General features: G+C 37.5%; 2 protein-coding genes across 9 annotated transcripts; one reads left to right on the forward strand and one right to left on the reverse strand.

Annotated features, from left to right (window-relative positions):
• Positions 1-3,203: 3,203 nt before the first annotated feature.
• Positions 3,204-22,171, forward strand: LOC111863071 (lysosomal acid glucosylceramidase). Of its 5 annotated transcripts, none has more exons than XM_023849049.2 (11): positions 3,230-3,304; positions 5,264-5,533; positions 5,745-5,942; positions 10,370-10,496; positions 11,586-11,739; positions 13,788-13,948; positions 14,851-15,085; positions 15,443-15,587; positions 16,201-16,280; positions 18,109-18,389; positions 20,423-22,171. In XM_023849049.2, the coding sequence occupies exons 3-11, from the start codon at positions 5,810-5,812 to the stop codon at positions 20,535-20,537; spliced, it is 1,431 nt and encodes a 476-aa protein (XP_023704817.1). In that variant the 5' UTR covers positions 3,230-3,304; positions 5,264-5,533; positions 5,745-5,809; the 3' UTR covers positions 20,538-22,171. The 5 variants fall into 5 exon arrangements, with proteins under 5 accessions (XP_023704814.1, XP_023704817.1, XP_023704818.1 ...); XM_023849050.2 differs by having other exon boundaries at positions 3,231-3,304; positions 5,277-5,533; XM_023849051.2 differs by having other exon boundaries at positions 3,249-3,304; positions 5,287-5,533.
• Positions 20,522-24,306, reverse strand: LOC111863072 (uncharacterized protein C15orf61). Of its 4 annotated transcripts, none has more exons than XM_023849054.2 (3): positions 24,218-24,306; positions 22,351-22,710; positions 20,522-20,675 (listed from the first exon to the last, which is right to left on the reverse strand). In XM_023849054.2, exons 2-3 carry the CDS (start codon positions 22,670-22,672, stop codon positions 20,548-20,550), a joined length of 450 nt encoding a protein of 149 aa, XP_023704822.1. In that variant the 5' UTR covers positions 22,673-22,710; positions 24,218-24,306; the 3' UTR covers positions 20,522-20,547. The 4 variants fall into 4 exon arrangements, with proteins under 4 accessions (XP_023704822.1, XP_023704823.1, XP_023704821.1 ...); XM_023849055.2 differs by having other exon boundaries at positions 24,152-24,233; XM_023849053.2 differs by lacking the exon at positions 24,218-24,306 and adding an exon at positions 23,937-24,145.
• Between the last annotated feature and the right edge of the window lie 4 nt (positions 24,307-24,310).

Raw genomic sequence — 24,310 nt, forward strand, 5'->3', positions numbered from 1 at the left:
TTTGTTTCATTTGATTTCTGAAGGAAGTGCCCAGTACTATGAAATCCCTTCCTTGGAATAGATCTTGAACCGTATTATTTTAGTATCCTCTGTTCCAGCCTGATATTTGCTTTTCACTTCACCCTTCGTCTCCCAAGTGTGTCTTTCTCACCCTTTCCTGATTTTTGAACATGTAGGACAGTAATGGTTTTCCAAAGACCTCTCAAATAATTAGGAAATTTCCAGTTTTTTATGGAATTGAAAGATCTGTTACTGTCTCCACAAGAATTTGCAGTAGGATCCTTTCTGGAATCAGATCAGTCCAGTCCACACCCTGTTTCTTTAAGATCTGTTTCAGTACATGGTAACCCCCATTCAGCATTCCTCAACTTAAGGTTTTCCCTCATGTAATGTTCAGTTCAGTGATCCTAAGTCAGTGGTCACAGTGTTTTTTTTTTAAGAGTTTCCTTGGTTTGGGTTCAAATCCACTTTTCCCCAGAAAACCTTAAATGGAAGCTTTGCTGTATTATCATCCTCCCACATGCCCTCTTCACTTCTTATATTCAGACTAAAATACTGTATGGATTTTGTGTGTGTCCCCTGTATGCTACTCTTCCCCCTTGTTTTCAGTTTTGTCACCGTAATATTATTGGGTGGGTGAAGTACAAATTATGAAGCTCATTAAGCAATTTTCCCCAGCTTCTATTATTTCCACTTTCTCAAGTCCAGATATTTTCTTTAGCAGTAATACTCTGCAGTATCATTTTTACTATCCTGATGCTACAGAAGGCATGGATTGATTCCCTCCACATCAACTTTGGCTTTTTTCCCCTTCATCATACTTCCTCATGTTTGTGTCCAGTTATCTGACCATTCTGTTCATACAAATGTTTGTAATGATACCGACAACATAACCTTCACTATTATTGACCATAAGGTGCTAGAGTGACAGAGGAATAGGGAGAGAGGGGGGAGGTCTCGAACAGTCTTAAGTACCATAGTCCTGGCCATCCATGGGACTTCAGCAGCCTCAGTATAGTCCTGGTTTGTATACACATGCCTGTTCAATGCAATAATGGGCAATCTATAAATTACACACAAAAAAAGAAAAATGGTTATTACTTGTAGTGAGAACACCTCAGCAAAACAAAGCAAACATTTTGGGCATGAAATTCACCTCTTTGGGCTCTTTCTGATTCAGTGTTTAAAATGACTCCACACTCATTATATACAAGTGTAAAACAAATTTTACAATGTTATTAAAACATTATTTTTTTTTCAATTTCAATTGGCTTTTGCAAAAGCCATCAAACTGAATGCTGCAGTTCACATACTGGACCTGTCAGTCGTGGGTCATGTGTCAGTGAAGAATACGTTGCAGATCCGTGATGCTGATCATCACAAAAAAGGGGGGGGGATATTAGCTTCAGTAGTGCAATAGCGAATGTAACGTCTGCAATATTGAATTGTGAGATATGGTGAGATTTCTTTAACTATAAAATTAAACTGGCTTGTAAGGGAATAGAGATTTAAACAATTTCAACCAGAATGACCATGATCAATAACATTAGAAACTTGGAACAAGAGAAATCAGTGTAGGAAAATGCTGACAATGAACTTTTTTTTTTCTGTATGCCATAACAGCGAAAACTTACATAAAAACTTGTATGTTTTCACTGTTTGAAAAGTAATAAGCACATCAAGGAAATTGGCAATCTCAATTTTCAAGAACTGTGATCAGCCTGAGTTGAACATTTTACTGAATGGAGCAGCGCAAATTGAGGAAATGGCAACACAACTCAAGGAAAGACCAAAAAAAAAAAGAACCTCAACTTCCAGGCAATGGATCATGCCAGTCTTCTCGCAATTGCTTTGCCGCGTAGTGTTTTAGTGTCAGCTGTTCTATAACGCGCTTTGGTGATTCATTTGTTTCTGAAATTGATGAAGCTGCTAATTTTATTTTTGTGCACTTAATTGAGCGAGAACCCGGTATATATGACACCACCCAGACTGTGCTAGGCTGGACTAATTAGATTTGGCTTGGAATGGAATTTCTCATGAGACAAAGGAGTCTGGATCCAGGTTAAATTTAAATTTCCACAGAAGAATGGAAGCACCCAGTGTTTTCTTTTCCTAATGTTGTATTTAAGCATCCTGATGCATTAATATATCAGTTATTTCACATATATTGCCGCCTTAAATACAACCTATATAGTCACCCTTCTTCCACATTATGTGGTTCGGCTATATACGACCACCGGCAGATGTCTTCTATCTTGTTAAGATTGTTGCCCTCTTATGTTAATATTTCGTATCTCGTGTGAACGCGATATTTCCTGATTAAGATAAATTTACCTTAATTCAAATTAATTATACATCCTAGTATTTTCCTTTGTCTGTTGTCCAAAAACATAAAAATTAGAATATACAAAACTATAATTTTGCCTGTGGTTCTGTATGAGTGTGAAACTTAGTCTCTGACATTAAGGGAGGAACATAGACTGAGGGTGTTTGAGAACAGGGTGTTGAGGAGAATATTTGGACCAAAGAGAGATGAAGTCACAGGAAGTTGGAGAAAACTGCATAATGAGGAGCTTCATAACTTGTACCCTTCTCCAAGTATAATTAGAATGATCAAGTCAAGGAGGATGAGGTGGGCAGGTCATGTAGCACGAATGGGGGAGACGAGGAATGCATATAGGATATTGGTGGGAAAGGAAGAAGGAAAGAAACCACAGGGAAGACCAAGGCGTAGGTGGGTGGCCAATATTAGAATGGATCTTAGAGAGATAAAATGGGGTGGTATGGTATTGATTGGATTGATCTGGCTCAGGATAGGGACCAGTGGAGGGCTCTTGTGAACACGATAATGAACCTTCGGCTTCCATAAAATTCTGGGAAATTCTTGAGTAGCAGTAGAATTGGCGGCTCGTCCAGAAGGGCTCAGCTCCATGAGTAAGTAAGTAAGTATTTTCCTTATGGTCATCCTCTTTTCTCACGCCATCACAACTGGCCTCAACTACCAACATATTATGACAGGGTCAGTATTATTATCATCCGTTGGAGAAGGTAAGTGCACGAAATTAAAAAATACAGTCATGTATTATGTCGGACAAACATACCCATTTAAGACGATTTGAGCAACGAATCAAACATAAGTTTCCTCAGTGGGCACCTGCTAATCTGGAAATCAGTTGCCTCTTTGAAATCGGCGACTTTTCACGGAAATTGCGTTGCGGTTGCCCGTTTCCTTGTTGTGCAAAATTGTGTAGTATGAAGCTGTGGTGTGTTTACCTTATCTCAATTTATGTGGCGTGTTTACGTGGTGAGTTCATGTGAACATAAACGATGTTGATAAACATTCATTCTCCTTCTCCTGTATATTTAATAATTAAAAAACTTAACTTACCGTGATCAAGTTCGTTAAACAATTATAACCATAAATTTTCATTCTCTTTCTCTCGAGTTAATTAGTTTGGAAATTTGAATAAATAAATTATTGATATATCTGCCTAAAATAGGAATTTGTATCCAGACAAAATATATCTTGGATAATATTTATCAGCTGTCACCAAAGTTCTGTATTGAAACATAACCACAATCTGAGGAAGTTATGCATGGAAAATATTCAACCATAACGCAAGTGGGCGGAACCAAGTACGAACGTAGTAGTGGTAGTAGGAAGTCTGTGTATTCTTACAGGCACTATTAATTCTCCTTTAATAGAAAATACTGACAGTTATGTATATTATAAGTCCAGTGGACACTTCGTTCGATAGTATTATAAATTATACAGATAATGAAGATTACTGTCTTTTGGTATATGACGTAGTGTAATTTTCCGTACAAGGTTTCAGCGAAACTTAATTAAAATATCTTCTTGTCTTTTATTCCTAATCACACCTTATGTTTCGACCATAAAATGGTAATCATGGGGGAAAATAAACAAAAATAATAAATACATTTACACAGCAAGGTAAAGATCCAAAGAATACGTGAATTATGGAAAAATGTAAGAAGCAAATGGTAGGTGAGATTTGTCGTAATTTTAAATGGGTATATGTACGTTTATTTCTGTTCTGTGTGAACTCTTCAGCAATTTCATCCAAAATTACAGTTCAATGTCGCAGGTTTAGTTAGAGTGGCCTTTTTTACATTTTTGGCAGAGGGGGGATATTCTGAAACTGGGAGAATGCCCACAGAAGATAAATAAATCTCTAGCATGAGAGCACAAATAATACAGTAGGACATGAAGCAGAAGCTTTATAAGTATCCAATGAATTTTGGAAATGACAGTGACTGTATAGTGTGATTGGCACTGTCTGTCAGTACATGTATCCATGTAAAAGTAGGGCACATACAACCTAACTTATTGCTTTTCATGTATGCTGTATTTGGCACTGTCTGTCAGTACATGTGCCCATGTAAAAGTAGGGCACATACAACCTAACTTACTGCTTTGCACGTTTTTATACATTATATATATGTTTTTAATCTCCCAGCCCTACGGTGTACATTTTTACTATTTTTGTGTCTTCTACCCGATGATGGTCATTTTATGCACGAAACATGTAATGTGTGATTAGGAATAAAAGAACAAGGTTTTTAATACCAGTTTGTGTGATGATTAATCTCAAACCTTGAATGAAAAAAAAAGTAAACAGGATGCAGTCATATAAAATGGCTGTGTATTTTGGTAGACAGGTATCAGTGTTTTGGAGGAACTTCTTGCTTTCATCCTCAGGGCAGAGACATTAAGAATAAAGCTCTGATATAAGAAAGGAGCAGGGCCAATAGTAGGTGGCATTTTAACGGAGGGCAAATTAGGGGGAAGAGGGAAAATGAATGATGAGAGATATAGTGTGGGTAAGAGAGAATGGACCAAAATATAAATGAACTGGATAAACAATAAAATCAGTTCATAGGTTGAAGTAAGTAATATTAGTGTAACTGGGACACTTGGTTGGCACAGTGACTAGGCTGTGGTGGGCTAAAAACCCAAGAAATCACTATTTGGTTTCTGGCAGGAGTGAGAGATTCTTCTCACCACAGCTGCTGGCTCTGGGTCCCACCCAGCCCCTCTGTTCACTATTTGTTCTTATCCCTTTCCCCAGGGATAAAGTAGCTGGGGTATATACTCGGTATTTGGTCGCTCGTGTGTTCATATAGTTAGTGCCAAAGTTAAATATGTGTGGAGTATTCCTCCAGCCCCCATACAGTTTTATTGTATGGCTCTTGATTAAGCTCAAGGACAACTTTTCCTTTAAATTAAATACAATTAAAGTGAGGGTCTGTAGGGATATCAAGAAACAAGTGGAAAAATAGAAGAAGAAAGCTCCAACAAAAGGCACTTGTGTGGAGGGCAGATGTCCGGAGGAAATAAGAAAACTATATAGAAAGAAGGAAATGACAAAACAAAATGGAATAGAAAAAATGACAAGGAGTGAGAGTTAAAATAAAAAAGCAGGATGGCTGGAATGTAAAGCCCAATAACTATTTCGCCTGTAAAGGGCTGGTTTAGGGGCAGAACAATGTGGACACACTGAGAACAGAGGTAAATCAATTTCTGTTTGTAGAATTTCTGAATATTATAGAACTCTAGTGCACCTCATTCAGTGTAACATGAAAGGATGTATGGTTGAAAGTTGGTGGTGAACATTTGAACTTAAATGAAGACCTCTACCCTTTGTGCAGTATGAACACTGAAATACTGGCCTCGCAGATGTGTCCACATGATTTCACATGTTATGTTGTATTGCTTTCAGTAAGTGCTGACAAACCATGTGCTCCTCGAGAGTTTGGGGCAGGCAACATAGTGTGTGTTTGCAACATGACATATTGTGATACAATAAGCAAGGTGGCTCCAGTGCCAGTGGACCAGTTTGTACAGTATTCAACCTCTCGGTCAGGCTTACGCTTTCACAGGACGCTAGGATCGTTTTCTGATTCTCCTCACCCAGGAGGTAAGGGGCTAATTACATTACATTGCATTCCATTCCATTCCATGGATCCAAAGTTAGTCAAAGTGACTGTAGGCTGTGGAATATATCATATTAATACAAAACACATGTATAGTCCTATTGGAGTTCTCACACAAGAGAAACCAAGAATACACAGTGACTACACACAAGACTATTTAAAGATTCTTAAGTTATTTCTAGACAACAAGTATTCATCAACAGAGTAGAATGAATGTGTATTTAAGTATCATTTCAGTGCCATTTTAAATCGTGTCTTTTCATTCATAAGACCTTTGAGATCAGATGGCAGGTTATTAAAAATTTTGATCCCAGCATAATATGCGCTTTTCTGAAAGCATGAGAGGTTAGAAATTGGTTTATGAAGACAGTGTTTGTGTCTTGTGTTAACACTGTGTACATCCACATTCATCTGAAAATGTTCTTCGTTATTTGTAATGAAGGAAAAGTTGAGATCTGTAGTCTCTGAAATAGATCTCTTCAGGAATTACCGTATTTGACACCCATCATGATTCTAACTATTTTCTTTTGCATTGTAAATACCTTTTTACTGTCAGATGAATTATCCTGGAAAATTATTCCATACTTCATTAAACAGTGAAAGTGAGCAAAACAGATTGGTTTGCGCATGTCAATGTTACTAATATGTAACATGAATCTAACTGCATAACATGCTCTACTTAGCTTTGGAATCAACTGATTGATATGGTTTTTCCAGTTTAAATGATTATCAATTTGCAAGCCAAGAAATTTTGTATTTACTCCCTCTTCTATATATTTATCATTATATCCTATGTTTAATGGATATTGTGGTGAGTTTTTGTTATAAATTCTGTTACATTTGTTTTTTCTAGGTTCAGTGACAGCTTGTTTGCAGAAAACCACTTACTCATTTGTGAAAGAACCTTGCTTGATAACATGCAGAAATCATCTAAATTTTTACCAGAAATTATAACACTAGTGTCATCAGCAAATATTATAGGTATTGATAAGGTCCTTAGTGTATGCGGGGGGTCGTTTATATCAATTATTGATTGATTGATTGATTTATTTCGTCACTGTAGATCATTGTACATGATATATGACAAGTCAAGTTTATATGAAAAGCAAATGCCCCAAAATTGACCCCTGTAGAACTCCATATTTTATTATTGCCCAGTTTGAGTAGGAACATTGGGTTGAATTTGATGATTTTATTTCAATCTTTTATTTTCTCTCTGTTAGGTAGGATCTGAACCAACTTAACATTGTTCCTTGAATGCCAAGAAAATGTAATTTAGTTAATAAAATTTCATGATTTACACAGTCAAAAGCCTTTGCCAAGTCACAGAATATTCCACCAACATGCATTTTCAATGGAAATTCCTTTCCTAAAGCCAAACTCTTCCGTTACTAGTATATTGTTACTCTGAAAATAATGGCTTAACCTATTGTGCATAACTTCTTCAAGTACTTTAGAGAAAGTAGTTAGCAGTGAAATTGGCCTGTAGTTTGACATACTAGTCTTGTCCCCCGTTTTACATAGTGGTCTTTCTACTGAAATCTTAAGACGATCAGGAAAGATTCTTGTGGATAGTGAGTGATTACAGATGTGAGTTAATGGGCTACTGATTAGAGATGCACAAACTTCTAAAATTTTACTTTTTATTCCATCATAACCTGAAGAGTTTTTTGTTTTGATGGAATGTATTATACTTTTTATTTCAGTTTCAGTGGTTGGAATGGTTTTAATACCAGGGAATTTTCTAGGAAATGCCTCTCTTAAAAATTGAAAAGCCATCACCTCCTCACTTCCTGATCTAAGATTAGATTTTCTGTAATTGTTAGAAAAAATGTATTGAAGGCTTCTGTACTCCTGGGTCCTCAACTTTCTCATCATTTATAAGGAGAGATGGTATCTGTTCAGTCAGATGTGATTTTCCTGTTTTATGTTTTATTATATTCCAGGGTGTTTTTATCTGATTATTCAATTTTGTTATAAGCCTACAGTAATGCTGCCTTTTAGCCTCTTTTATAACTCTAATCAGGATTTTTCAATACCTTATGTAGTATGCTCTCATGTAGGCATTATTACTGCTCCTGCTGTCTACATACAGACCCCTTTTATGTTTACAAGATATTTTTATTCCTTGTGTAATCCAGTGGTTTTTTATTCTGCAGAGGAAAACTCTTCAAAGATATTTATAAAAATATGTAAAAAAGAGTTAAACTAATAATTTGTAATCCTTATTTTTGAAAACAGGTTCCCACGTTTCATTTCCTAACAGATGTTGAAATTGAGGAATGGTTTCACTATTTATTTTTCTGGTTCTCTGTTTGAAGGGTGTTGAATTTACTTCTGCAATAATATTATTTACTGTAAGAAATTGGGCATCATGGTCAGAGAGGCTGTTGAGTATAGGAGATGTACAAAAAGAGCTTAACCTTGCATTATCTATAAAGATATTATCAGTGGCTGTGCTTGAGGAATTTTGAACTCTTGTTGCGAAATTCACTGTGTGTTACAGATTGTATGTCCTTATTAAAGAGTTTACTTGTTTATTCTGACTGCTTTCATTTAAATAGTTTATGTTTATGTCTCCACAGATTATAAACTCAGACTTTGGATTGTACAGATATTTTAAAGTTGCATCTAGTCTCCTTAGAAATTCAGTAACCTCTCCTGAAGGGGCTCTGTACAGGCTTAATATAATTAGGTGAGATGTTTTAGTTACTAGCTGTATTGCACATATTTCAAAGTCTTGCTCCTTACAGTGATGAGAAACATCAGTTTTACTGAAATGTAGATCAGTCTTAACAAAAATCTGCTCCCACCCCTCCTGCCCCCCCCCCTCCATAGGCTCTTTCGGCAGAAACTTGAGCCTAACAGGTAACCATTCATTGAGAGGAGCAGCAGCTCCTGTTTAACCATGTAATGTTCACTTAAACATAATATGTGAGGGTTTATGTTGTCTATTTCAAAAGAGTGGAGTAATTCATCACTTTTGCTTCTCAAGCATCTGATATTTTGGTGAAAGATATTTATTGAATTTAATGTTTCTGCATTTTGTCTATGAATTTCCGAGGCGCTATGCTACAAGCTGGAAGTTCGCGGGTTCAGGTCCCAATGAGGTCATTGGATTTTTTTCAGTTGACCTAATCCTTCCAGCCACACTAGGCCCTGGGGTTTATTCAGCCTCTAACAGAAATGAGTACCAGGAATGAATTAAATAATTTTCCTGTGAAGTAAAGTGCAGCCGGCTGGTAAGGCTGACAACCTTACCCCCATCTTTGAGCCGACTGTCAGATAGTGTGGGACCCTCAGCGTCTCACAGCCCTATGGGCCTTCATGGCCTGGTACAGCAATAGCTTTACTTACTTTTTACTGGACTGCATTTAATATATGTTAGACATCTTGGTGCTTTTGAATTTAATCTGAGAAAGGAGACACTCTAGCATTGGTTATAAGAGGAATACTGCTTATACCTGACGCATGACCACCAACACCCCTCTCAGCAATAAGCTGCATGAGGCTCTTCTTGCCTTGAGAGCTCATGTGCAGGCCATGCGTTGTGTAATCTTCCCTCACAATTAATGATGTGTCAGTAACACCAGTGTGAACCATATCATGACCCATCAGGGCCCAATCAAGCCTTAGATTCGTGCTCCTAACCCTCCCATTCATCCACAGCTTGTCGTGCCTCTCAAAGAGGCTGACAAATCCCACATTGGTGTTTGATGTCCTCTCTGCAATGTAGTTGAGATCATTTTCAATTGAATAATGATAATATCTATCCAGGCTGTTTCCTGGCCCTCCCACTATAATAATATGATCTTGCTTGGTAAGGCCTTTACCAAGGTTCCCTATATCCTCCACAACCTTTGCAAGAGGAGCATTTGGTTTGAAAATGCTACATATGGAAAGTTTAGTTCCCAGATTTTCTTGAAGCATGGGACCAATTTCCTTGCCATGCCTACTTCCCAGTAATAATGAGCCAAGCAAGGTGGCTTGTGTGGTAGGACTTGTGACTTCCATTCAGGAGGTTTCCTATCTGAATCTTGACCTTGACATAGAATATCCTGTCTGTGGCCTTACAGTTTCTGTTAGTCCCTGAATCAAATGCTAGGATAAAATGGGCACAGTGAGTGACATGGTTCTGAATTTGTTGTATTTCTTTATTTCTTACCACGAGACCTCTGCAGCTAGTGACAGGCTGCACAGTCTCAATGGTTATGCATGTCTTCAGTTTGTTTGCATCCTTTTACATTGAACCTGCTTCAGAGTAAGTAGAGATGTAATGATAATTGTCTAATTGCAGTAATTCTCTGATTATGTTAAACTTTTTGGTGCAATCTGAGCTGTCAGGACTCAGATGCATGCTTCCTACTGATAGCAATGTTCACTAACACAGTTGTGTCATTTGTGTTCACAGGAGTTCATTTCACACTAAATCTGACAGCAAAGTACCAGAGGATTTGGGGTTTTGGAGGTGCTTTTACTGATGCTGCTGGAATAAATATAGAATCCTTAAGTTTACAAGCAAAAGAAAACCTGATGAGGTAGGAGAAATTGTAGTAATACATACACTGATTGATATTAGAGAATAACATAGTTCACTGAAGCAGATATTTATGTGGAGAGGTTTGCATGTCTTACTTACAAAGAAGTTTTACTGTATACATTGGATAATCTAGGGTGATCAGAAGTTCAAATTTTGTGGCCACGTAAAGCTTCCATACTGAAATTTAAAGTTTGAAATGACGATAGAACAAAATGAAGTTTAACATGTTTATATTTATAACTCATCATATGTAATTCTGGTAGAAAGATGTTTTGAAAATGTGGCACAGTTCAGGTATTTGGGAACAAATCAAACAAATCAAAACCTGATTCAAGGGGAAATTAAGAGGGATTGAAGTCAGGTAATGCTTGCTGCCTTTCAGATCAGAACCTTTTTGTCTTCTCATTTGCTATCCAAAAACATAACAATTAGAATATACAAAACTATAATTTTGCTTGTGGTTCTGTATGGGTGTGAAACTTGTTCTCTGACATTAAGGGAGGAACATAGACTGAGGGTGTTGTACTCTTCTCCAAGTATAATTAGAATTATGAAGTCAAGGAGGATGAGATGGACAGGGCATATAGCAAGAATGGTGAGAAGAGGAATGCATATAGGATATTGGTGGGAAAACCAGAAGGAAGGAGACCACAGGGAAGACCAGGGAAGTATTAAAATTGATCATAGAGAGATCGGATGGGATGGTATGGATTGGATTGATCTGGCTTAGGATAGAGACCGGTGGATATTGGTGGGAAAACCAGACGGAAGGAGACCACAGGGAAGACCAGGGAAGTATTAAAATTGATCATAGAGAGATCGGATGGGATGGTATGGATTGGATTGATCTGGCTTAGGATAGAGACCAGTGGAGGGCTCTTGTGAACACGGTAATGTACTTTCGGGTTCTAAAAAATGCTGGGAAGTTCTTGTGTAGCTGCACAATTGGTGGCATCTCAAGAAGGGCTCAGCTCCATGAGCGAGTGATTGTCATGTTCTGTATAGCTTACATTGATCAATAAATCAGCAATGAATAAACAGATAAACAGAACATGTATGTTTTGAGGCTGTGTGTCTGTCTGCACAGGTCCTACTTCTCAACAGATGGGATTGAGTTCAATTTTGGTCGTGTTCCAGTAGCTGGATCTGACTTCTCAACACACACCTACACATATGATGATGTGCGGGGAGACACTAACTTTACACAATACAATTTGACAGATGAGGATTTCTTCTACAAAGTGAGTTAACCTCATCAGGCCTTTGGAGTTTGGACATGTTCAAGGTTTAAATTCTCTTCTAGATCTCTCAGGCGTGTAGTTATTTAAATTTGTTGAGGTGTCCAGAATATCCATATGGAGAATTAAACTGCTGTTGACTAATGTCATCTCCAAGGCATGGTTGACCACTCTGTCCAAACAGCCATACCACGTCCTTGAAATGTTTTATAGTTTTATGTTATATTCTGGTAGTATTTTATCTCGTCATCAACATATGGCAGCCTTATGATCTCTTATGATCTTCTGTGTCCTTCTTTACCAACAAATGCATTGTGTTGATTATTATACCCAGAAAGGGATATAAAAAAAGTTAACACTGCAACAGCAGCTTTTGTATGTAAGTGTACCAATTTTCATATGATGTAACTTCATCACATATTTTTCTTGTGTTTTATTTATTTTATAACTTACATATAAAGGATCAATTGTGGGAGCTGAGGAAAGAAGTCCACTTCTGAGAGGTTTCGTGTTCACTGAGTTATAGTTCATTAGTTTGTAGATTGTTTAATGATGCTGTTTCAGTTATTTAACAGTGCATTTTAAACTGCATGAAGTGTATGGTATCATATGGGATGTGAACTGTAGTTAACAGGGAGAGGTGTGGCAGTAAACATGCAATGTATGTTTGATGGTACTGTACAGCCAAGGGAACCATGAGTTAGATTAGTGGTACCATTCTGAAGAAGGATTTAAATTATTTTATAAATGTGGTAGCTAGACAATATTGTGATTACCAAAAAAAATACGATATTTTTTTCTGGTACCATTCTGTGGCTTTCACATCCACTTGGTGCACAAGGTTCATCTCTTCCTGTTATATTGTTTGTCCTAACTTACACCAGCCAGGCATAAGATAATGGGAAAAACTGAATTTAAGAATAAGGTTAATTGTTATGACCTATTGATTATGGTGATCTTTGGATTTGATTGTCATTTCTGCTGTGCCACATGTGACCAAATGAAATTCATATTCATATTTTTATTGGTTCCAGAAAACCACATTTTGCAGTACAGCCTCCAGATATAGAAAAAGTCAAATTATTTGTATAAAAGTCAACAATACTATAATATTTTACTACATACACAAATTGTGTACATGTCCAACATACCATATAAAACTATATTAAAAATTTAAGACAACATAAATTCCCCAACAGAGTAACCAATTCAGTCCATTTCACATCAATCAATCAACCAATCTATTCTTCCTTCCTCGTCATATCACTGTCATAGGAAAACGTTCCATACACATTAAACATACAATAGTTCTATTTCTATAATTAAAAATAAATACTTCCCTTTCACAAACATACCATCTTTAATTTAACATATATTCCTCTACAGAATAAAACGTATCTTGTACCAAATATGACCTCATTTTTTCTATCTCCCTAATTTTATTTGGTATTTTATTGTATAATTTTATTCCCATGTTCAGTACTCCTTTCTTATAGTCATTTGTTCTGCAAAACTGAGCATGGAGATTTAACTTATGGCATGTATTGTGATATGAACTACATTATTTTGTTCTAACTTTTCTAAATGTAGTTTAACATGGCATACTATTCCAAATATATACATACAATGTAGTGGAAGTAAGTTTAAATCCTTAAAACGTTGTCTGCATGATGCTAATCTATTCACACTACTAATTATTCTAACAATTCGTTTCTGCAATTTAAACATAATGTTACTTTTTGGGTCGCTACCCCGGAAAATTAAACCATACTTCAAATAGGCATAGAAGTGAGTAAAGTGAATACTCCTTATAAACTGCCGGCTTGTTACATCCCTAAGGGATTTTATCATGTAACAGACTTTATGAAGTTTTGAATTGATTACCAGAGTCCCAAAAGTCAACTTCTGAATGCTGAGTAGGGAATTTTTCCACAAGCCAACATGTTTCGGTCACCGTTGATGAAGAGGGAACCATGTGTTTTGATCCCTGTTTCTTAACACAAGTGAGATGTGCTTCTGCCACACTAACCCTGACTTCCCATTTCTGTCAGATTCCCCTGATCAAAGAAGCGCAAGAGTTAAGTGAGAGAGGGCTTCACCTGGTGGCATGTGCGTGGACTGCCCCTCCATGGATGAAAACAAATGGTGACTACTCAGGGTTTGGTTTCCTGAAGTCAGAGTACTACCAGGCCTGGGCCGACTATCTTGTGAAGTGAGTGACAGAACTCTGGTCTACAGCACCAGAATGCCACATCCCTTGTCTGAGTTGCATGCCCATAGTGCCCTTGGTTTGGAAACTTCAGCAGTAGTGTAAATCTCCATAAATTAGAAAGTTCCTTGTTACATAATATTCTACTCTCCTCTCTTATTTTATGTGTCTAATATCTGAATATTTCTTATTAACTTTGTTTTATAAGTTGTGTATTTATGTTTTGTCATCAAAGAGACCTCTTTTCTCAATCATACACAAGAAGTGGTATGATAATTGTTTTATATTTAGTGGTTTCGAATGTACACAGGAAAATTACTGTTTCTGAACTAATAATAACAAGCTTTCTCTAAATATATTTTTGTATTTAAGTTTATATTGCTTTTGCCTTGTTACCTGCGGTAAGTATCACAGAATATCAGAGCCATGAGAGTAAAGACTATTTCTGCCACATTTACTACTCATAAGTCATGAGATGCTGTATCCTCCACATTTGATTCAGGCTTGATGTACTCAATATTCATCGTATGATGCTTCTGTTTATCTGTAAGCCTGTCAAATTCCCCAGTAAACTCAGCAAAGTAGCCACTTTCCAAGCATGTCTGCAGCATCACAAATTGAAGTCTGTACATCTGGTGAGGCACACATAAACATGTAACACTGTACAGTCATATTTGTTATTTCACCCTTTTTGTCATCAAGATCATATTCTCTTCCTTTAATTTCAGTCCTCTATTTTTGTTAGTGTAAGTGGGTCTCTTCATTGAGAAACATGATGGCAGCTCTGACATTTCACAATATAGACTTTATATTGTCAGGACAAGTCTTAATTAGTCTTATTCTCAGATCTCATGTATCTCAGTATGTGCCGGTGTCAGACTTGTACAGGTCTTTTCATGTTGCAGATTCCTTGATGAATACAAAAAGCAGGGTTTGGAATTCTGGGGCATCTCAACTGGTAATGAGCCAATAAATGGAATCATCCCAGTGAACAGATTCAACTCAATGGGCTGGACCCCATGGTCACAGAGACAGTGGATCAAGGATAATTTTGGGCCGACTTTGAAGAAGTCCCACTATACTGTGAAGCTTCTTGCACTAGAAGACCAGCGCTTCATGTTGCCCTGGTGGATAAATGTGGCAAGTGATAAATAGTTCACTTAAACATTAAAGTTTGAGGTGGTGAAAAAACATATTAGTTGAAATTGTGTCACCTACTTTTTCTCATAAGTCTCTAAAGGTCTGTGACAGTGATTAAGTCATTACATGAAGATTATGTTGGACACTGTCCACAGCCTGGGGTATATTTGATGTATACAGTATTTTGGAAACCAAATCTGTTTACATTGTCAGGTGTAAGGGGGAAAGGGATCCACATCAGTTGAGCATATTGGAAAAACTTAATCTCAATCAGTGGACTCTTCCAGTAGATGAATGCCTCAGCAAATGTACAGTGGGCAACCTTATATTCATATAATGTAATTGATCTCATTTCAGCTCATGTCAGACAAACAGGTTGAAGAATACATAGATGGCATTGCAGTGCACTGGTATTGGGACTCGCTGTTTCCACCAAGTCTGTTGGACCGCACACACAACAACTTCCCCGACAAGTTCATCCTTGCAACAGAAGCATGTGTGGGTAAGAGTTGAAGGGTGCAACTCATACTCACACTTCAGATTTGTCCATTTCCTTGTCTCTGGAAAGTGTAAAACCTAGTGAATGTGCAGAACGCCAAATGCACATACTGGCTTGTGTTTCATGTTATACCCTGAGACTCCTTTACCAGTCATCATCCTGCCGTCATGGTTAATGCGATCCTTGTTTGTTGCCATGGTGGCAGGTGGCAAGGAAGGCCAATTAGACTAACATTTCCCAAGGTGGGAGCAGCAGGCTCCCAAGGTGCCATGAAGCTCTTCCAGGGACTGATAACGAAGTTGCTGAATTAATTATAAATCCCGAAAAGAGAACATTACATTAGAAACATACAGTTTAATAGCGGAGTGCCAAATAGGTATGATAGGAATCGGTAATCATTACTTGAAATTGTTAAGTCACATTTGAGATCATTTTTATACGTTGGAGGCCTCAGACAGTTTTATTCATATCAAGGGATTCTCAGACTAAATGAGGAGTTTTGGAACCACTGCAGTAGACCATAATTAGGAGCATTAATTATGACCAGAAACAAGAGATTTTTTGTTGTAATTCTTGCTGTAGTATTTGGCTTCATATTGGTGGAAACTTGTTTCAGGAGACAAGCCATGGGAATTTGACAAAGTGAAACTTGGTTCATGGAGCCGGGGAGAGTGGTACATGGAGGACATCTTGCAGGTGTTGTACTTGGACATAGTTGCTCATATTTTGACATAAGGAAAATAAATTTTCATCCTTTACTAAAAAAACAGTTCAAGTATTTTTCCTCTTTGTGTTAATTTGGAGCATCTGTAATAGACTGTTCAGCATATAGACCAGTTGTAAAGTTGAACTATTGCATACTTTCTTCTTACACTGTAATTTGATGTTTTTTGTTGGACATGGTGCAAGGTGATATGGAGTAGACAAATGGCAGTGGAGGAGAGATTCTTTAAAATGTACAGAAGGATAAACCACAAGAGAGAAGATTTAAAATAAATATATTGGAACATAAAGGAATAAATAACAGAATAAGATGGTATTGACACATTGTAAGAATGAATGAAAATGAGTTGAAAATGTGATTTTGAACCTGAAAGAAGAATAGCCAAGCAGAAGACTAAAATTGAGAGAGGAACAGAAGGTTAGGAAAGATGTCATGCAGATAGAAGGAACTGAGGAAAGGCAAAAGCTTTGAGAATGCAGACATAGATGGTGAGGCTTGGTTGCTCATCAATCCACATAAAGTGGAAAGAAGAAGAAGAAAATGCTGTTTCTTTTTCTTCAGTTTACCTTTCGTCTTCCCTCTGTCCCTCCTCGGTGTTTATATTGGAATTTTGGTAGGCTTCAGGCTTGTAACAACTTCAGTACAGAATGCTTACCTTAAAATTTTAAATCATGATTGTATATCAGGTGGTCCAACCCTAGGAATGCCCTCTGTCTGTGTATGAACTGTTCATGTTACATTCTGTACTTTGCATGTACACTTATGGAAAGCTGAACTCAGTGACTGGATAAGACATGGTCCATTACAAATGGGAAGTGTAAAAGAAAATACTTATCTTACAGAAGAAATTTTTCAGTATCTATATAAGATTTTACTTACTTTTTAAATAGTAGTGACATAAATATCTTGACACAAACAGTTCTTCATCATGTGTTGACCATTTGTAATTGATAAGAGCAGAGAAGTTCCTCCTCCTCTTTAAGTACAGGGCTGCAAGCCTCTTATGGTTTCAGTAGAGTATTTGTGGGATACATTCACTAAAAGTGATAAAGTCTCAGGCTACCAGCCATATCAGTTGGAAACAGGTGTCTGTTTTGGAGATCTGCTGTCTCCATCATCAGAGAATATTGTGATGGCTAAACACTCCTGATCATATATGTATATAAGATCAAGGCTCCTGTTTTGGGGACAACCATTGGCCGATGAAGAATGATGGTTGGAGTCGAGTGTAAATCCATCCAGCTCACTGTCATTTAACGTGAAAATGGAGACAGCACAGGTTATGAAATGGTGGCCTTCTCTACTTAATGGATAGGCTGGTAGCCTGAGAAGATTTCATAAACAGTCATGAAGTTTATCAATATCTCCTTTTCTTCAAGAATGGTAATTTAGATTAAGTTTTGATATTCTCTTTTCTGACACTGTGTACCTGCTAGCAAGTATTTGTGCCTTCTTCATTATCATAATCCTTTATCCTGTTCTGTAACATGGTGATTTCATTCCAGCATGTATTTGCATCACACAGTCAAGTGCATAGAAGCAAATGAAATGTTATGCATTTACAGATTTTTCCATGTATCTGAATGGAGATCACTGTTGAATGATACAGATTGGAGCAGGATGCCAGTTTACTGTTCCTCCATGTAAGGTTTTTCCTCATATAAGTCTCCATTTCAATGATAAATCTGTAATGGGGATTTCACTATAAGTGTTTTGAGATTCAGAAGTCTGTCTTATAGTGCCTAGTATTGAAGAATAAAATCTGAGCATAGGGACTGATGTGGTTCACGTGTTATGCAGGACCTCAACCATTGGGTGACTGGCTGGCTTGATTGGAATCTTGCCCTCAATCCCCAGGGTGGGCCAAGTTGGGCCAGAAATTTTGTTGATGCTGCTATCATTGTGAACGCAACTGCCAACGAGTTCTACAAGCAGCCAATGTTCTATGCTGTAGGGCACTTTGCCAAGTTCATTCCAGAGGGCTCTCTTCGCATTGGAGTTGAGCCGCATGAGAAGAGCGGTATTTCAGCTGTAGCATTTCAGACACCTGAGAATGCTGTAGTCATTATTTTGTATAATAGGTAAGTGTTGGTAACACTGCTCTGCCTCAGTTTGCTCTTTCGCATTCATATTACATCTACGTGCATCTCAGCATGATTGTTTGCTACAGGTACCTCAGTTAGTACAGTAACTAGGCTACTGGCTGGATGGTTGAGGAATTTATGTTCAGTTCCCAACAGGGACAAGACATTTTTCTGTTTTCCACACTGTTCAGACTAGCTGTCGGGTCCATCCTACTGCCTGTCCAATTTGTGTGATGAACTCTTTCCCTGGGACTAAAGCAGTTGGGCCATGAAGCTGACCACTCATCTAGTGATGAGGTTGACTACATGGATCTATACCTCGACTTCTCAATAAGTTTTCATGCTATGATAATTAATTAAGCATAGGATCAGTATTACTTATCTTTACAGATTGAGACAAAAAACGTCAGCCGAAACTGAAGTTCCCTTGTCTCTTCTGTGGCAGTGTAATGCATTCTAAGTGCAAACTTAAAGTGTAGTCCATTTTGATATTATCCGCCAGGGGGATTTTGTGGGCTCAGTGTAAGAAACTGGACTCTCATTCAGGGGTTCTGAATTCAGTCACCACTCAGCCATGTATGCAGTTTTTTCTGCTCACAGATTGAAACTTTTGGATCATGAAGTTACCAGCCCTTGTTAAGGTGCATCTTCCCCCTGTTGATCATCTTGTCACTTACGGTAACAGAAGCCTATGGGTGCCCCCACCTGGATCTTACATCCTTGTCCAGGTGGGCAGGGAGCAGAAATGTCAATGCAGACCTTATCTAGGGTCACTGGACCAACAGTAAACAATATACACGTATTATAAATCTTCTCCATGCAGACCATGACTATAAATACATCACTTATCTTAATTGTCACTGTAATTGCAACTTATCCTTTCTTTGCATGCAGTATGTAAAGTGAACGAATGATTGAGAGGTCTTGTCTGACCATCATTCCCTTTGTGTGCAATTGAGCAGATAATACTGAAATTTGCTAATGATCTGCTTTAAAAACTGTCAGGGCAGTTAACATTTTTCTGTATCAGTCCAGTATGGCCCATACTTCATGTAATCTAACATTGAACTTATCCACGTTCCCCCATCTGAATATATGAGACAAACTCCGTCTTAAGTGCTACAATTTAATTGTAGTTCTTTCTTCTTTCCTTCCTCTATACTACATGTTTCAGCCCTAAATGGCCATCATCAGGTGTATATTCTTACGTAGCTGCTACACTGCCCGTAGTTTAAAAATTAAAACACCAGTCTTTCCAGTTGTATGTATGTATAAAATATTTGTTAACCTACACACGTCAATTTGATTTCCAAAACTGGCACTTTTTAAAACTTCAATTCAAATTAAAATGTCTTTAACATATTAAAGATAGGCAGCGGCACATGCACAGAGAGCCTACACAGAACAATACCTGAACAGCGATAAAACAAGAAGTGGCCACTGCAGCACTATAGACATAGGGCGAGTATCCCGAGAAATTTTAATTTTTAAAATTTGGAAAAAGAAAAAGAACGGAAAATTTAAAAACATTTTAATTTGAATTAAAGTTTTAAAAAGTGCCAATTTTGGAAATCAAATTGACGTGTGTAGGTTAACAAATATTTTATACATACAATTGGAAAGACTGATGTTTTAAATTTTAAACTATGGGCAGTGTAGCAGCTACGTAAGAATATACACCTGATGATCGCCATTTAGGGCCGAAACATGTAGTGTAGAGGAAGGAAAGAAGAAAGAACTACAATTAAATTGTTGCACTTAAGACGGAGTTTGTCTCATATATTGTGTGAGTGTAACAGGATGCTTAAATATAATATTGTAATATTCCCCCATCTCCCTTAAACAGAGAGAGTCACAGTCACAAAAAGCTGTAGAGCTCTTTAAGATTATAACTTCTATTTGTGACACTTTTCAATCAATGTATTGATTATTTAATGAAATACAAGGATAAATAATGGATGTCTTACTTAGTGAAATGTCTTTGTTTTAACATACATATTTTACTAATAAATTACATTTTGTGCTTGCAGATCAGAGTATGATATGAATGTCACTGTAACACTGTCGGACATGAGGGTCATCAACCTGATCATCCAATTGCACTCTTTCCACACAGTCGTTGTTGGGAAGATGAAGGGACTGTGAATTTATTCCCTCAGTATTTGGATCCCTTGTCCTCCTTGTATAGGAAGTACACGAAGACATCCCCACAAGGCGTTTGCACAAGCTCTTTGTGTTGGATCAACATGGTGGCTGCAACTCCATATGCCAAGCAAGGGATTCCTGCCATGAACATCCAAATGCTGTTTTACCATGTGCATTCCAGTATTTCAAAATTTTAAAAGTGAACAGACCTCATTGAACACTTTCTTAGCCTGTAGTGACTGGTGATGGGCTGGATGACTGGGGAGACAAGGAACTCTTTGCCACCACATCAGGCTTCACAGTGGGGCCTACCCAGCCTCCTGTCCAGTAGGTACTGAAGGCTCTTTCCCCAGGGGTGAAGCAGAACCATTCACCTCAATCCAGTGCCCAGGTTAAGAATGTATGGTGCTATTCCTCCGTTCCACCATAATCCTCATGGTGCAGTGCTTAATTAACCCCTTGAATCCTTACTTTCTGAGTACAGTATTACACCATGATTCTCAAGAGCATGTAAACAGATGATATTCTGTTCAGGGTTTCAAACTGCACCCATGCTATAATTGGTGCTCCCATCCATGCAAGATATTCTTAATTATATCATCAGTTCTGATTTGAATTTGAAGATGTGTTTGTCTCAGTGCTATGCGGCATGGCACTGTGTCACAATAGCAAGCTAGGCTTCAAGGGGGTAAGCAAGCACAGGGACTTCACCAGTATTAAGATTCCTTGTTGTAGGAGGCAGTTTGACAGACTTCTAAAAGATACAGCAGTGTCCATCATGAGGATGGAGTTACTGAGAGTAGGCCCAGTCCTGTGGAGGTATTTGAATTTCAATTTGATTGGTAAATCTAGAGTTAGCTGAGTGTGTCTGATGGTGAAACAAGAACCATGAGAATTGGATGGACACTGCCAGTACCTCCAGACCAGCTCATCACAGCATGGCATCTGCAATGACTGCATCATCTCTCAGTGTCAGGTCCAGGTTGCACATAAGATTCTGGTGGGAGAAGTTCTTGAGAGATGAAGAGGATAATATTAAAATGGATAAAACTGTAATAGATCTAGCTTGTGATTATGTTAATTCAGTTAATCTGGCTCCAACTGGCTCCAGGTTACGGTGCAATTTGTTGTCATTGCTCTGCGTATTTGTAATGTAGGAAACTGGCTAATAGTGCTGGAATTGATAAAGTTATAGTTAAATTGTAGAGTCATGCTCTCCTTTTTATTGGCTGGTCTAAATGCACACTTCACGACCTAGCTAGTTTCTTTTATGTAACTTCAAGAAACCATACTTCTCAGCACATAAAGAAATGTTCTGTACAGAATGTTATATCCAAAATTTCTTAATTAAATTTAAAGAATTTGTTTCCATGCCTCAAAATTATTCTCCTTATCAGACAAAATGGCCTTACCAAAAGTCTTGTTAATTTTATTATGAACTTATAAGGGGTGGGCCTTCTTGGCCCTTGCACCGCGACCACAGTGATCTAATTTTATTAACTATGTCATAATTCACGATTTCAAAATCACATACTAGAGGTTCCCAATGTTGCACATACCTCAAAAGTTTGTTGAAATTGTGGAATGTTATTAAAGGGAGGTAGACATCTGAGTGGCATGACCTGAGTACTGAACATAGTGAAGACTGTCCACTTTGTTCAGAGTTTGGCAAGAGAAAGAGGATCCTTAGAAGAAATCCTTAACTCTATTAAGAGAAAGTTCATACAGCTTGTCACATGATGTTGGAAGAACTGACGCTTAGAGAGGTGATACCTAATTTTATATTATTATTATTATTCTGTTGTACATTTACCTAAGTTAATCAGTTTTATGAAGCGGAAGAATCTGTCATCGAGTGTTAGGTCTTGATGAGGTCTGCGTGAACAGTGATACTTTATGTAAGGGTAACAGCCTGTCCGCAGGATATGATAATTGGTGCTGCTGACAGGCCAGTTGAAGTGAGACCAACCTCGTTGGTCATCTAGAACACTGCTGTACTTGACAAAGTAAGATGTCCAAGGTGGTTCATTGCACTGCTTCAAGTAAGATGTCAGAACTTGTGATGATGTGGGTCTGCCACATTTGTGTGACATAAATTGTTTTGTCGACATTAACCAGAGTTCTCTGCTCTTCATTTGTTTCCATATATCACACTTCACTTCTCCACATAGCCCTGAAATGTTTAAAAAAGTGTTACAGAATGGACCACCATTCTGTAGTATGGAGGAAGCAGTTAACACAGCACAGTATCCTACATAACACTACATAACATGCTAGTAGTACTACGTCAAGCCTGAGGTCTGAGTACATCCATGTGTGGTTCACTCATATTGACAGTTCACCCTTTAGAGGTCAGACCTTTTTATGGATTCTCCTGCCTAAATGTTTGTACAATTTATAATGAATAAATATTTTACAGTAAAAGATTTTTAGATTTATATACAAACATACTCAGCAGCTGCATTCAGGCAAAATGTTTTAACTGTGCATGACTCAACTAAGTAGATAATTTAATGAACTTCATGAGTGGTACAGTTTAACTAATATTGTCAGCATAGGAAAAATGACATGAGTGTGATGAGCTGGATCTGTAGGTTAGATAGGGAGTACAAAAAGTACTTAACATTTTGTGGGGAGACTGTATAGCATCCACTTTAAGGGACAAGAAAGAGATTGGCTGATAACATGAAGATGAATATTGAATAGTTTGTTAGGATGTTCTGACCAATCACATCTGATAAAACTAAATTTGCATGTTTTCAAATTAATGTCAGACATGATTTGAGCTCACAGTAGTGGTTATGAAGAGTACTGTGCTGGGATATGCCTTGCAGGCTACTCGTATTGAAAGTTGAATGATACATGTATGATGTATTTTGGAAGAACATATTGCCTCCATCTTCAGAGTCAAAGAATCAGCCAAGTAAAAGCCTCTGTTTGTCCCTTGCATTCTGACTGATTTTTTGTTCAGTTTACTCTTTGATTCTGAAAGCTCAAGGTGACATGCTCCTCTGAAATGGTGGTTGAATTTTAGTAAACTACATATTGTTATATCATAGAAAATAGTACTTTCTTTAATCCCAGATATTTTGGAGTTGGAAGGTAATGCACAGCAGCTTCTGTTGCCCTTCATTTTATTTCCTCTTCAGTAGTCCTAGATTTAAGAGGATGGCATTTAAATGTTATTCTGTGGAAAGAGGTCATGTGGGAGACCAGGGTATATATGAACATCAACTGGTTTATCGTGAAATAAGGTTACATCGTTTCGAATGGCTTCCCTGACTGGGTGTTCTTATTGATATACCATTGCAAAATTCAATAGCATTAATATTTTATGGTGATAAAGGCTGTGGTATCAGTGTTTGTTATAGACAAAATTGCCAATTCGTAGGTAATTACCTTATCCAAACTTTTGTGCATTTGATGTACTTTTATGGCAAATAACTCCACAACGTACATGAATTGGAACTGAACTAAGTCTTCGGGAACTATACTCAATGAGCTTCTACATGTTATTACATGCTTGCGGAAAGGATAGACTGCTAATTTCACAACACATAAAACTATTATTATGAAACTGTCGTGATAAATGGGTGTTTATGTTATACACATACTCTATGCACATTGTGCGCATTCCCTTATTATATATGTTATACACATGAAATAACAGTTCACAGTACATTTTTTCGACCTTCTTTTCTTTATTCTCCACACCACTAATGACCCTTTATCATTTAACAGAGGTTATGTTCCATAGGGCATGTAATAATGTA

Source organism: Cryptotermes secundus, unplaced genomic scaffold (assembly GCF_002891405.2).
Source record: "Cryptotermes secundus unplaced genomic scaffold, Csec_1.0 scaffold1777, whole genome shotgun sequence".
In the NCBI taxonomy this organism is placed as follows: Eukaryota; Metazoa; Arthropoda; class Insecta; order Blattodea; family Kalotermitidae; genus Cryptotermes; species Cryptotermes secundus.

What these genes read in the sequence shown, in the direction of transcription:
- LOC111863071 (XM_023849046.2), top strand. Translation starts at nt 3,253, where the DNA reads ATGAAGCTGTGGTGTGTTTACCTTATCTCAATTTATGTGGCGTGTTTA. An exon ending in TTATGTGGCGTGTTTACGTG is followed by an intron (nt 3,305 to 5,744) that starts GTGAGTTCATGT and finishes TATTGCTTTCAG; the next exon opens with TAAGTGCTGACAAACCATGT. An exon ending in TGATTCTCCTCACCCAGGAG is followed by an intron (nt 5,943 to 10,369) that starts GTAAGGGGCTAA and finishes TTGTGTTCACAG; the next exon opens with GAGTTCATTTCACACTAAAT.
- LOC111863072 (XM_023849054.2), bottom strand. Translation starts at nt 22,672, where the DNA reads ATGAAGAGCAGAGAACTCTGGTTAATGTCGACAAAACAATTTATGTCA. An exon ending in CATAAAACTGATTAACTTAG is followed by an intron (nt 20,676 to 22,350) that starts GTAAATGTACAA and finishes TGTTCATGGCAG; the next exon opens with GAATCCCTTGCTTGGCATAT.